The sequence below is a fragment of the Grampus griseus genome, assembly GCF_964374135.1.
Source record: "Grampus griseus genome assembly, chromosome: 12".
Lineage (NCBI taxonomy): Eukaryota > Metazoa > Chordata > Mammalia > Artiodactyla > Delphinidae > Grampus > Grampus griseus.
This window is the reverse complement of record NC_139006.1, coordinates 75,608,043-75,620,828: the sequence shown is the minus strand read 5'-3', so window position 1 is coordinate 75,620,828 and position 12,786 is coordinate 75,608,043. Positions and strand designations below refer to the sequence as shown.

Genomic DNA, 12,786 nt, shown 5'->3' with positions numbered 1-12,786 from the left:
TTATTTGTTTAATGTTTTTTTCTTTTCTACCCTCCCACTTCCACCTCACACCCCCCACCCCTTAGGTATGAAGCTCTCTTCCCATTAGTGTTGTCATGTTTGATGTTTGTCTGGATACACATGGAACAAGAAACCCTGCCACAATCTGTTGTTTTCTGTAAACAGAAGGTAGCTTGTCAAAATCATTCTTGCATTTATTTAAGAATATTAGAATATTCTCTATCCTATAAGGAGGTTGCAATGTTATTTCATCAAAAATTCTACTTAAAAATTTACAGTACTTAAGGCATTAATAATTAAGTTAATAATTAAGTCAAACAGTTTGTAAGGAAATTTTCACTTACAACAAAAGAAAAGCATGATTTTATTGTTTCATAGGCATTATATGGGTTGGGCTTATCTTAGAGATTATTTGAGAATCTCTGATGCAAAAAAACATTAATAGAGGTGAAAGAATACTGGAGAAAGAATGTTCTTTATCTTGCTTGCCTTTGTTTTCACATCTAATTTTTCTTTCCTTCAGTTTATTTTCGTTGGAATAATATTTATGTTGTCACACTTCAGCTTATGAATTTGATCATAAAGTGACATTTGTGTTCCAGTGTTATTCTTCTCTTTCTAGTCATTCTAATCCAAAATGCTTATTCTGTCACCTTAGTGATCATGGCCTCAGTCCAAATCTTAGACTGTTTATTCAACATAATATACTTTGAATTGGCTAAAAGCCAACCAGATATTAAGGACACCTTTATCATGCTGAGCTAGAGAGCTAATTGATGTCTCTTGCCTTTATTTCAGAACTGAAGATAATTATAAGAAATTGGTGATAAAATATTTACAATTTTACTGAGGTCAGATAAAAGAAATATTGCAGGAAAATACCTTCATAATTGATCCATTGATTCATCCTTAACTGGTTCTAGTTGAGTTCACAAAGAGTACTTGATGTTTTAGAATAAACAATTTCAATAAAGAAGAAACTTTATTGAAGTATATTGAGTAATTACTGGTTTCTAACTTTCAGTCCTGGAATATTAAAACAATACATGAAAAGAAGTTTTGATCAGATTCAAGTAAATGGTCAGACTGTCCTTAGTATTAAATATTCAAAATTTTAATAATTAAATATTATTAAATTAAAAATGAGGTTTATTGTGTTATTTTTTAAATTCTTTTTTTTTTTTTTTTTTGTGGTACATGGGCCTCTCACTGTTGTGGCCTCTCCCGTGGGCCTCTCACTGTTGTGGCCTCTCCCGTTGCGGAGCACAGGCTCCGGATGCGCAGGCTCAACGGCCATGGCTCACGGGCCCAGCCGCTCCGCGGCATGTGGGATCTTCCCAGACCGGGGCACGAACCCGTGTCCCCTGCATCGGCAGGCGGACCCTCAACCACTGCGCCACCAGGGAAGCCCTAAATTCTATATTTTAACTGAAAGGAGATATGTCTTTTTCTAGAAAAGAGGATTAAAGCATCCCAAGAACTTAACAGAAAATTACATGGGAAGTGGGAGATAGGGAAATTCTCCCTTTAAACTTATCCATGAGTTTTTCTTTTGTGGAAAAAGGGGGATTAAGCAAGAGTGCATCCATCATGTTGGAATTGAGAGGTTTTTATTTTACCAGGACAGAAATATATTGTTTTTTTATAGAGAGAAAATAATTTCTCTGGAAATGAGTTAACAGAAGAACAAAAAAACAGAAAAATATTTAATTTATCATGCTTTTTAATATCATACCATACTTGAGTTTGAGAAGATCGGGACACTGAGAAATCAGATGTCAGAAAAGGGAAAAATTATATAGGGATTTAAAAGTGAAGCATTTATACAGGATAATAAAAAGCCCAATTCTCACTTTTATTACACATATGGCAATACTACAACTCAGTTCCCTATATTATTAACAGTATATTTTACCTTTCGGCAGATGTTATTAAGGTGAAATTAAGCTATAGGAAAAGATTTATTTGTTTTTGTTTGTTTTCTTGTCAGTACAAGTTATCTTTCTAGCTATTGTAACTTTGACGGTAAGTTTGCTTTTGAGGGTAGAAGTAAGCAAACTGTTATTGTGCGTTTATAAATTTCTTCTTATTTTACAGGTCTCCAGTATCCAATTCACCTATAATACTGATATAACCCAGTTTCGAGACCTCTATCTGGATGACATCCGTAGGGCCTTTTTCCTTGTATCCTTTTTATGGACTTCTGTTTTAAGGCACTGCAACCTCCCATTTAATGGAGTAAGAAGTGGGAGGGGTTTCTGCCTGTCATTTGGTAGTGGTATTACCTTGGAGGCCATTTAACCGCCCTCTCAACCATAATTTTCTCATATAGTTTACACTTCAAAAAATTTCTGAAACTATAGAAAAGCATAAAGAATGATATAACAAACAAATGTATATATGTGTATTCCTGCCATCCAAGATATCAACAACTAATATTTTGTCACATATGTCACACATTTTAAAAAATTAAAATATTACAGCTAAAGACAGTCTCCTTTCAACTTCCAACTCCAAACTAATTTCCCTCATCCAGAAGACACCACTATTATGAGTTAGGTTTGTATCTTTTTATGTGTATTTTATACTATACTCATGTTATATAACATCTGTCCCACAAGGTTTTTGGATCACATCAGAGGCAATATTGTGTGAAAGTTATTTGTATTAGAATTTTGTAAGACAGTGTGACAGAATAAAGTCTCATTTTGGGAAGGCTGGCTGACTGGGTTGAAAAAACTCATAGGGAGATATTTCCTTTGAACTTACCGTGGTGGAGTCTGGACCTTATAGGTCCAGAAAATAAATGTTCTTATTCTCTCCTCTACCTCTTGCCTTCACTCTCAATTTTGCTTTCTGTCTTTGCAGATTCCTTCCACTCAGCCTATACTAATAAAACACTTCTTCCTTTGAACCCTGCATCTCCCTAAATTATAATTTCATCTTGTCCTCTGTGTCTACTACCAAGCTCCTTGCTGCTACCATTTCCTCCCCATTTATGTACTATATCCTCAAGCCTTGACCAGTGCCTGGCACACAGTACTTCTTCAATATTTGTCAAATGTCTCTGCTGAAGTTGTCCTCTCGTGGTCTGCAGGGCCTTCCTGATTGCACAGTCTAATCTGTTCAGTTTTACTTGACCACTCTTACAACATTCAACTCAATTGACTTTTCTCTTTCTTTTCCCTTGACATCCAGAACATGATCCAGGTTCTCTTCTCAGCTTTTTACACCATCTCTATTCTCCTTCATGGAAACTTACTCTTCCTTTGCTCTTGAACCATGTATGTTTTTCTCCAAGCTCTATCATTAACCTTCTCCTCTAATTGTGCCTGGGTAATGTCATCCTCTCCTATAGCTTTGACTGACACCTCTGTACAAACAACTCTAAGATCTACTTCTCCAGCCCTGACCTCTCTGACCTTAAGAGTCAAATGTCCAACATCCTGCTGGGCATCACCAGATATATATCCACACTGACTAATGACTGCCCACCCCTCTCCAAAATCACTCTCTGCCAGGTTTCATCTCATTTAATGGCATCGCCATGCTCCCAGCTACCCAGGGCATCAAACTTGTCATATTTAACAACTCCCTGTCCAGTTTTAAAGTTCCATGGTCTCCCCTCCTTCTCCATTTCCACTCTAACCACACTGGTTCAGACTTTCCTTGTCCCCAACATAGATTACTGAGATAGCTTCCTAACTGAATTTCCTGCCTCTAATTATTTGTATCCCTGATCCAAATATCTCACTGTTATTGGTATTTCTTATTTATATTACTCACCTAAAATTCTTGCCAGCTCTTCATTGTCTCCACAATAAAGTTCAAGGTTTTTTATTAATATGCCACCCATCTACATTTCTTGCTTCATCTTTCACTGTACCCTTCAATAAACGCTCAGCTTCTATCACACCTGTTTACTGTTTCTTGACTACACCATTTTATTTATTTTTTTCTTTTGTCTGCACTGGGTGGCATGTGGGATCTTAGTTCCCTGACCAGGGATTGAACCCCGCACCCCCTGCGTTGGAAGCATGGAGTCTTAACCACTGGATCGCTAGGGAAGTCCTTGACTACATCATTTATTTCCCACTGTTTACCTTTAAATTCATCTTATATACTTCTACGTATCATCATAATCTTAGTCACCATATGAGCACTTTAAACTATTTTATTTATATTTATATTCTTAGTGCCTAGCTCTGCCTCTGACATGTACTAGATGATAAATCTTGCTTGGTTAGTTGACTGGTTGAATGCATGGAACAATTAATATATTTAAGGCTCAAGTTACCAACGCAAATGCCGCTTTTTCACTGAAATTTGCCTTGATTCATACTTCCTTTTTAGTGTATCTGTACCATTTTTGTGTATGTGTTTATGATAATAAAGTAACTAACATTTATCGAGCCCTTTCAGTGGGCCAGGCACTATTTTAAATACTTTACTAGCAGTAAGTTCTTAGACCCCAATATAATTAATACCTACTTTTTATTACTGCACTATTACAAATGTAAGTTTAAGAAATGTCAAAAAGATGTTTACTCTTTCTCATTCTCTATTGAATTATTTTAAAACATGATATCTTATTTCTTCCTAAGCCTTTCAAAGAACCTGGCACGTCTCACATGTAGTGGGCACACAGCGAGCATGTATGAAATGAAATCGTCGTATTTCAGCTGAAAATGTCTATCGCTTTTTTTTTTAATCATTAGCAGCCAACTACAAATAGCAGTAATCCAACTGTTTATGTTAGAGGCAAGGAAAATAGTAACCTTCCCAAGGTTACTAGTGACAAGGATGGCCTCCCATGCCTCATTGTTCTTAGTACATTGCTTGTTCAGTCTGGTTCTTTCCAAATGCATTCACAAGGAGATACAATGGAACACTCATTTACAACAATTTATGATCAAATGTACAAGTAGAAAAGCAAATTACCCTCATGGTAGAATAGGTATATCTTTTCTCAATGAAAAAGAACTTTTATGAATTCTGACTTGTTTTGGCATTTCCTTAACTCTATTTAGGTTTTCTTCTTAATGACGGCCTTTTTTGGAACTGGGAATATAGCTTCTATTAACAGGTAATTTAAAATAAAAACAGCATATGTATAACCAGAAAATAATACAAATAGGGATTTTGTTCTGTACCTTGCTTTTTACACTGAAGGATGTATTTTGAAAATTGGTATGTATGGGCACATACAAGTCTATCTCATTCGTTTTACTGATTTTATAATAGTTCTTGAGACAATGTATACTTGTGCTTTAGTAAGAGTAGGTTTCAGAAAATTAGGTTAAACATGCTTTTTAGAAGAACATTCTTTTAAAGTTAAAATGTGAATTCTAAACTCCGTTTTCTTTTTGTTGATTCCTTAGCTTTGATCTTGCCTCTGTCTATTGCTTTCTGACCGTGTTTAGTCCTTACATGATGGGAGCCCTGATGATGTGGAAGGTTGGTTTTCTTATTTTCTTAAGATATTGATTTATAAGATTATGAACTCATTGTGACAATTAAGATTATGTAACATATGACATTAAGATTATAAAGTGACAGAGTTAAGTCGCATGGAAAGAAGATACCTTCTCAGACACTGTTGAATGGGAAGTCGGACACTTTAGCTTTTACTTCAAAATATAATCTTTTTACTTTACTCCTAAGCCCATTTAACTTCAAAGAAGTAGAGAGGCTGTTAGTCCCAGGAAGTCCTATCAAAGGTGATTAAAGCCTGTGGGGAGTGAAGGGTGGATCAAAACTGCCTTGCTCCTCAAGATCAAAGGCTCCCCGAACTGATGTTCCCCACCCCCAAGACTGCCAACGTGTTATCATTTTTTCTCATAATCCCTGTACTTAGAACTGATTTATTCATTCAATAAATATGTCATTGAAGGCTTATGAGCACCGGCTAGGTACTGAGGGTTCTAAGATAATGACAAATTATCAGCTTTCCAAGGGTTCAGACTCTCCAATAGAATGTAATTCATGCTCTTTCTCTTTTTCTCTAGGATCATTAAGCTTGTCTTATTCCCTCTACCATAGTGCCTGGCACATTTTATGTACTTCGTATATATTTGTTTAAATAAAAGAACTAATATCTGCCTAAAATCTGATTGCCTTCTATTCAGATCACATAAGTAATAATTGTTAAAGTATGTGTTTATTAACGGATTAATATCCTTTTTTTTGTTACTGCACTAATACAAATGTAATTTTAAGAAATGTTAAAAAAGATGTTCAGGGACTTCCCTGGTGGTCCAGTGGCTGGGACTCCACACTCCCAATGCAGGGGGCTCTGGGTTCGATCCCTGGTCGGAGAGCTAGATCCCACATGCTGCAACTAAGAGTTCTAATGCTGCAGCTAAGACCCGGCACAGCCAAATAAATACATAAATAAAAATATTAAATAAAAAAAAAAAGATGTTCATTTTCTCATGTCCCATTCTCTACTGAATTCTTTTGAAATGTGTATTAACAGTTTCCTTAATCTTTATTTACATTTTTCTTAAAGGTAGTTGTTCTTTTCTCAGTCTGTTAAAGATCATGGGCCTTTAATTAAAAACAAGCAAAAAAAAAGAAAGAAAAATAGAAGTTTAAACTAAATGCTAGACTTATAATCTCTAGCTTAATTCAGTAAGCTTTACTGACCTAATATATTTGGTCACTTTCTTTGACTGATGTGGCTGGAAGTGAAAATTCTCCTGGACCTCTGTTTCAGTCATGTAGCCTTCACTACATGTAGCCTTCGCTTGAACAAGAGTCTTATGCAGTTTTGAACATCATTTCTTTTCCATATTTTCTCCCTCCCCTCTTTGTTTAAACATTGTGTGTGTGTATTTTTTTTTTTAATTGGTCACTGGAAAGCAGTATCTCAAAATATTAACAGTGTTACACCTGGATTATAGATTTTTCAACCAGTGTAAATTTTATTATACCTTTCTCCATTTTTTTTACAGAGTATGAATTTTATAATCAGAAATAAATTAGTATTAAAATAAAACAACAGAAAGCAATGGTAAAACAGCTAAATCATGTTAATAGAGTTGTAGTATCAAATAACCAGATGAGTTCAGGGATCTGTGAATCAAATCATCAGGCTCCATAGTTTATTTGATTTGGGTCATTAATTATTATACTGAGTTAAATAGAACAAAAATTTGGAATAGGCTTTATTTGAAATATTTGTTGTTATCTTTTATACTACAAATGCTGTTGATGTGGATTTTTAAATCTGTTTTCGTCACCATTCTATATGTCATTGGTATCACGGTTTTATTTCAGCATTGGCTTTTCACTAATACAGACAAACTTTGAGAAATTGAAATATTTCTTCAAATGCTACAGCTACCCATGGCATCATTTGTTGTTCTTTTAAACAGATTTTAATCCCCTTTGCTCTTGTGATGTGTGCTTTTGAAGCTGTTCAGTTAACTACCCAGTTATCATCAAAAAGGTAAGATGAATGTTTAAGAAACATTGAATTTGTTAGTTTTTAGGAAATGAGAGTTAACACTTGAGGGTATTTTGTGTGATTGCTATTAAGACACAGTAACATAGATTTATTATAAAAATGAGAAAAAAATGTTTCACCCTTTTAGTCAGAATTCAGTTGTCATGAGAGGAAATTAGTTGATTAGAGCCTGTAGCAGAATAATATGCTTTCTCAACAATAAAATGTTATTAGAATATTATTCAAGCTAGAGAGGAGCCCCCCTAGAAAACTATAAAATATAAACGTTAAATTCTTGTAGTTAATAACTTGTTTATTGTAGATATAACTGTGCCTACAAACTCCAAGGGATATCATTCTGTTTTCTTTTGGATTATTTCTTAAATGTTTATTAGACAAATGTGTTAACATTATATCATTTTACATGGCTTGAAATTAACTTCTAGATGTCAAAAATTTACATGGTTTCTTAGTCTTGATTTCTACACTTTTGGCAAATGGAATGGGAAGTATCCTTTCTGAGTTTCTAGGAATTTCTGGAGCAGTCAGTGTTAAGCAATCAAGAAGCTGTCAACTCAACTATTTGCTTTTTGGACGCAATGAAATTGTGTCATCAGCACAGGACTGATCAGCCTCTCTGAAAGACACGAGATAAATGTGTAGCTTCTTAGCAGTTTCGTTATTCTTGAATCAAACTGGAATATTCAATGCTGAAAGAAATAACTAATATTAGCATAAATTTGCATGTTCTTCTTGATGAATTTAAGCTAGAACCAAGTGAAGCGTATTATTATGTATTTGCCATAATAATAATAATAAAAAGGTTTTCTTGCACTATTTAAAAATAGTGGAAATCTCATTTCTAGACTAATTTAGTATATTTTTGCAGGATATTTACATGAATTTAACATTAAAAGCATTTATACCTTGTCAATACCACATAGAAGATACTTAGATGCAATTAAAAAAAAACTAGTAAGTGACATGTACTTTCTCACATCTCTGTTAACAGATGCAAGTTTTTAGAAGGGCTTTTAATTAAAGTTTAAGAAGACCTGGGGATATGTGGGATGAGAGGTAGAAGGCTCATCAAAATGTGTGTGTATATGTGTGCGTGTATTTGTGTGTGTGTGTGTGTGTGTGTGTGTGTGTGTGTGTGTGTAGTAATTTTAACCTGAGACTAGTACGATGAAAAACTAAATACAAAGGGAGAGTTTTAGTTTTGTTCGTTTGGTATTTAGTTTGTTTAGTATTTAGTTTTTCTACAACGAAAAACTAAATACAAAGGGAGAGAACTGAGGCAAAGATGACAAAGTTGTGGCTTTATAAATGTCTTCTCTTTTGACCTTTAAACCTTTACAAGTCACTGACATTCCCCCCTAATATAACACTGACCCCTCAAACTTAACATGTCGTACATTGAACCCAGCAATTCCCTTTCTTCCTGTTGAACTCTGCTCATCCTGTTTTCTTTTTCTAATCTGTTGCACAAACCCAAATCCATCCATCCCTCATTGCCAAATCCACTCGCTACATGTCACTGTTATCGTCTCTTCTTTCTATTCACATTTTCAGTCACCTCCACGAACCCACTATCATCAGTCATCTTCAGGGGCCTCTTAGCTGATCTCCCTGCTTTTACTCCTGTCCTCCTACAGTTATTATCCATACAACAGACAGAGGAGCCTTTAAAACCTTCCAATGGCTTCTTGTCACAACTAGGAAAAATTCTAAAGTCCTAATTATGGCCTAAATGGCCCCATGTGATCTGGCCCCTGCATATCTATCTCTCCAACCTTATTTCCCACAACTCTTGTGCTAGCACACTCTGCTTAAAGCTGACCCTCTTGCTGTTCTTCAAATACACCATGCACGTTTTCACTTCATGCCCTTTGTACGTTCCACACTCTCTCTACCTGCAGTGCTCTTTACTCATATAGTTTCATGGTTCACTCTGTTCACACAGGTCTCTACTTAAATGTCTTCTCCTCATAGAGGTCTCCCCCGATCAATTGACTTTTCTTCCTGACATTTAACACCACCTGACATTTTATTGTTATTACAAACATTCTATTTATTATTTGTCTCCCTGAGTAGATGGTAGGCTCTGTTCACCAATGTTCTACCAGCAACAAGAACAGTGGCTGGCATACAATAGAAACTGAAAACCTATGTGCTAAATTAGTGGTAGAAGTTATCAGCACAAAATAAATCTGGAAATGGCTACTACTACACATTGTGACATTTCTTTTATACACAAGACTGACTTAAGAACGTCCCCCTTTTGGTTCCATAGAGCACTAAAATTTGACCCAGGAAAAATTAGACTTGGTAGAAACAACAACAAATAACACTGTAAAAAGGTAAAACCACCCAGAGTAAAATCTATAACTGACAAAATAATGATGAAGAAGCAAAAAATTAAAAATAGTGACATCACCAAATGCTGCGGAGGATGCAAAGAAATTGCTCTCAGACATTGCTGGTGGGAATGTAAAATAGTACAACTACTCTGAAAAGAGTTATCCAGTTTCACATGAAACTGTGCAAACAACATAATCCAGTAACTGCACTCGGCTCTTTTTCCTAGAGAAATGAAAACTTGTGTTTGCACAAAAACTGTACACAAATGTTTATAGCAGCTTATTTGTAATAGCCATAAACTGGAAACCACCCTGATGTCCTTTGGTGCTTGAATGGTTAAACAAACTGTGGTATAATGGCAATAAAAAGGAGCAAACTATTGATACACACAGAACCTTAGATGAATCTCAAGAGAATTGTGCTGAGTTGAAAAAGGCAATCCCAAAATGTTATAAGTGATTCAAATGATTCCACTTGTACAACACTCCTGAAATAACAAAATTATAGAAACAGAGAACAGATTAGTGGTTTCCAGGGACTGGGGATTAGACAGAGAGTAAGCAAGAGGAGGATAGATGTAGCTATAAAGGAGTATCATGAGGGATCCTTGTGATGATGGAAACATTCTGTATCTTGATAGCATCAATGTCAGTATCCTGGTTGTGATATTGTGCTATAGTTTTGTAAGATGTTACCAGTGGGGGAAACTGGGCAGAGGGCACATGGGTTCCCTCTATATCATTTCTTGCAGTTGCATGTGAATCCATCATTATCTAAAATAAAAACTTTAATTTAAATAATCATAATTCATGTCCCTTTCTTTTTAAAATTTTATTTATTTTTTTACACAGCAGGTTCTTATTAGTCATCAGTTTTATACACATCAGTGTATACATGTCAATCCCAATCTCCCAGTTCATCACACCCCCCCCCACCCCCCCGCTGCTGTCCCCCCTTGGTGTCCATACGTTTGTTCTCTATCATGTCCCTTTCATACCATTGAAATAAATATTCAAAGTGTTAAATAACATTTTTGAAGTCTAGCCCATCACTGTGGGACTGTAGTCCATGATAATGTGAAAAGAGCCTTTGTCAAATGTAGTATTTTCAGAAGCAGAAATACTAATAACAGAATGTTAGATTATTTGATTATTTTCATTTTGATTTTAATGTGCTTTTAAAATGTGTCTGCAGTATTACATGTGTTTTTTCTTTATTTTTTTCCAGTCTTTTTCTCATGGTTATCAACATATCAGACATGATGGCTTTGGTAAGGCATTACTGGATATTCAATATAAATAAGATTGACAAGCTAAACAATGAGTTGATTTTTTTATATATATATATATTAATTTATTTATTTATGTACGTTTGGCTGCATTGGGTCTTCGCTGCTGTGCACAGGCTTTCTCTAGTTGCAGTGAGCGGGGGCTATTCTTTGTTGCAGTGCGCGGGCTTCTCATTGCGGTGGCTTCTTTTGTTGTGGAGCACGGGCTCTAGGTGTGCGAGCTTCAGTAGTTGTGGCACGCAGGCTCAGTAGTTGTGACTTGCGGGCTCTAGAGCTCAGGCTCAGTAGTTGTGGCGCACGGGCTTAGTTGCTCTGTGGCATGTGGGATCTTCCTGGACCAGGGCTCGAACCCGTGTCCCCTGCATTGGCAGGCAGATTCTCAACCACTGTGCCACCAGGGAAGTCCCCCAATGAGTTGATTTAATCAAGTGAAATATGAATGCATTTCTGTACGTGAACTCTTTACATACTGAGTTATAAGTGCTGGCATAATTTACACATAAATGACTTTCTTTTTATATGACCTATAATGTGGTAAGAGTGCTCTTCTTAGAGTGTCAGAAATCTCCTAACTTGATTTATTAGAATCTGTCACTTTATACACAGTCTTCAATGGTACATTGTATTTGAAATGAAACTTCCATAGGAAGTTAACAGAAAAAGCTAACTTTAGGTTTAGGTAATATACCATTTTCCTACTTGAAATGCTGATTTTTAACCATTTTGTCAGATTGAAAAAGAAAGGAAAAAAGAGGGGAGGAGGAAGGGAAGGAAGGAAAGAGGGAACAGAGTGGGATGATGTTATCAAGATGCTAGCTCTAATAATGAGTTCTAGTGCAGAACAGGTAGGTGGGCCTCTAGTATGTAATGTATTAACAAAAAGAACCCATTTTACACCTGCAAGTTCAGGAGGGTTCCCCAAACTACCCTAAGGTTTGATAATTCACTAGATGGACTCACACAATTCACTGAAGATGTTATATCCACAAGTGTGGCTTATTACAGGGAAAGGAGACAGATTAAAATCAGCCAAGGGAAGAAACGCAGAGGGCAGAGTCCAGAAGGGGTCCAGGTCTGGCCATACTCTCCCCGTGAAGCTGGGACAGCCGTGCTCTACCGGCAGCGATGTGTGACAGTGCACGTGGAGTACTGCCAGCCAGGCTCACCAGAACCTCGATGTCCAGGCTTTTTATTGGAGCCCAATCGTATATTGTTCCTGTGGCCAACCTTTAATCTCCAGTCCTTCTAGAGGTAGAACTGATAACACACGGCCCAAAGCCCTGAACATAAATCACATTATTAAACTGTCCAGTGGCTGAGGTCCCCCAGGCAAAACACTCCTATCAGGCAGGACCTAGTAATCGCCTCCTAGTAGCTGAAGGTAAAGGCCAGACCTCTCTTTAGATAGGGTTAATTCTTCACTACACATCTTATGCTGGAAGTGCTGAGAGACGAATGTTAGGGTAACTTCCCAAATCAGATTCCTAGTCACTTGATTCAGATGAGAACATTTTTATGTTATATCGAACTGGATATATTTCTGAAATTGACCACACATAACGTTAGAACAAATTAGCTTTCAGTTTTGCTCACAAAGTGGCAAATAGACAAAGACATATTAACAGAAGAGAATTTAAATTCTCTGATTAATTTTATATGAAGAATCAGACTGCTGAGTTTAACT

General features: G+C 36.1%; 1 protein-coding gene across 1 annotated transcript in view; it reads left to right on the top strand.

Annotated features, from left to right (window-relative positions):
* PIGN (phosphatidylinositol glycan anchor biosynthesis class N) overlaps window positions 1-12,786 on the top strand; it is a 109,481-nt gene that overhangs the window by 70,649 nt on the left and 26,046 nt on the right. The window contains exons 22-27 of the mRNA XM_082667745.1: window positions 66-168; window positions 2,098-2,184; window positions 5,031-5,086; window positions 5,382-5,457; window positions 7,380-7,453; window positions 11,042-11,084. Coding sequence (XP_082523871.1) covers window positions 66-168; window positions 2,098-2,184; window positions 5,031-5,086; window positions 5,382-5,457; window positions 7,380-7,453; window positions 11,042-11,084 — 439 coding nt within the window. The remainder of the gene's footprint in view (window positions 1-65; window positions 169-2,097; window positions 2,185-5,030; window positions 5,087-5,381; window positions 5,458-7,379; window positions 7,454-11,041; window positions 11,085-12,786) is intronic.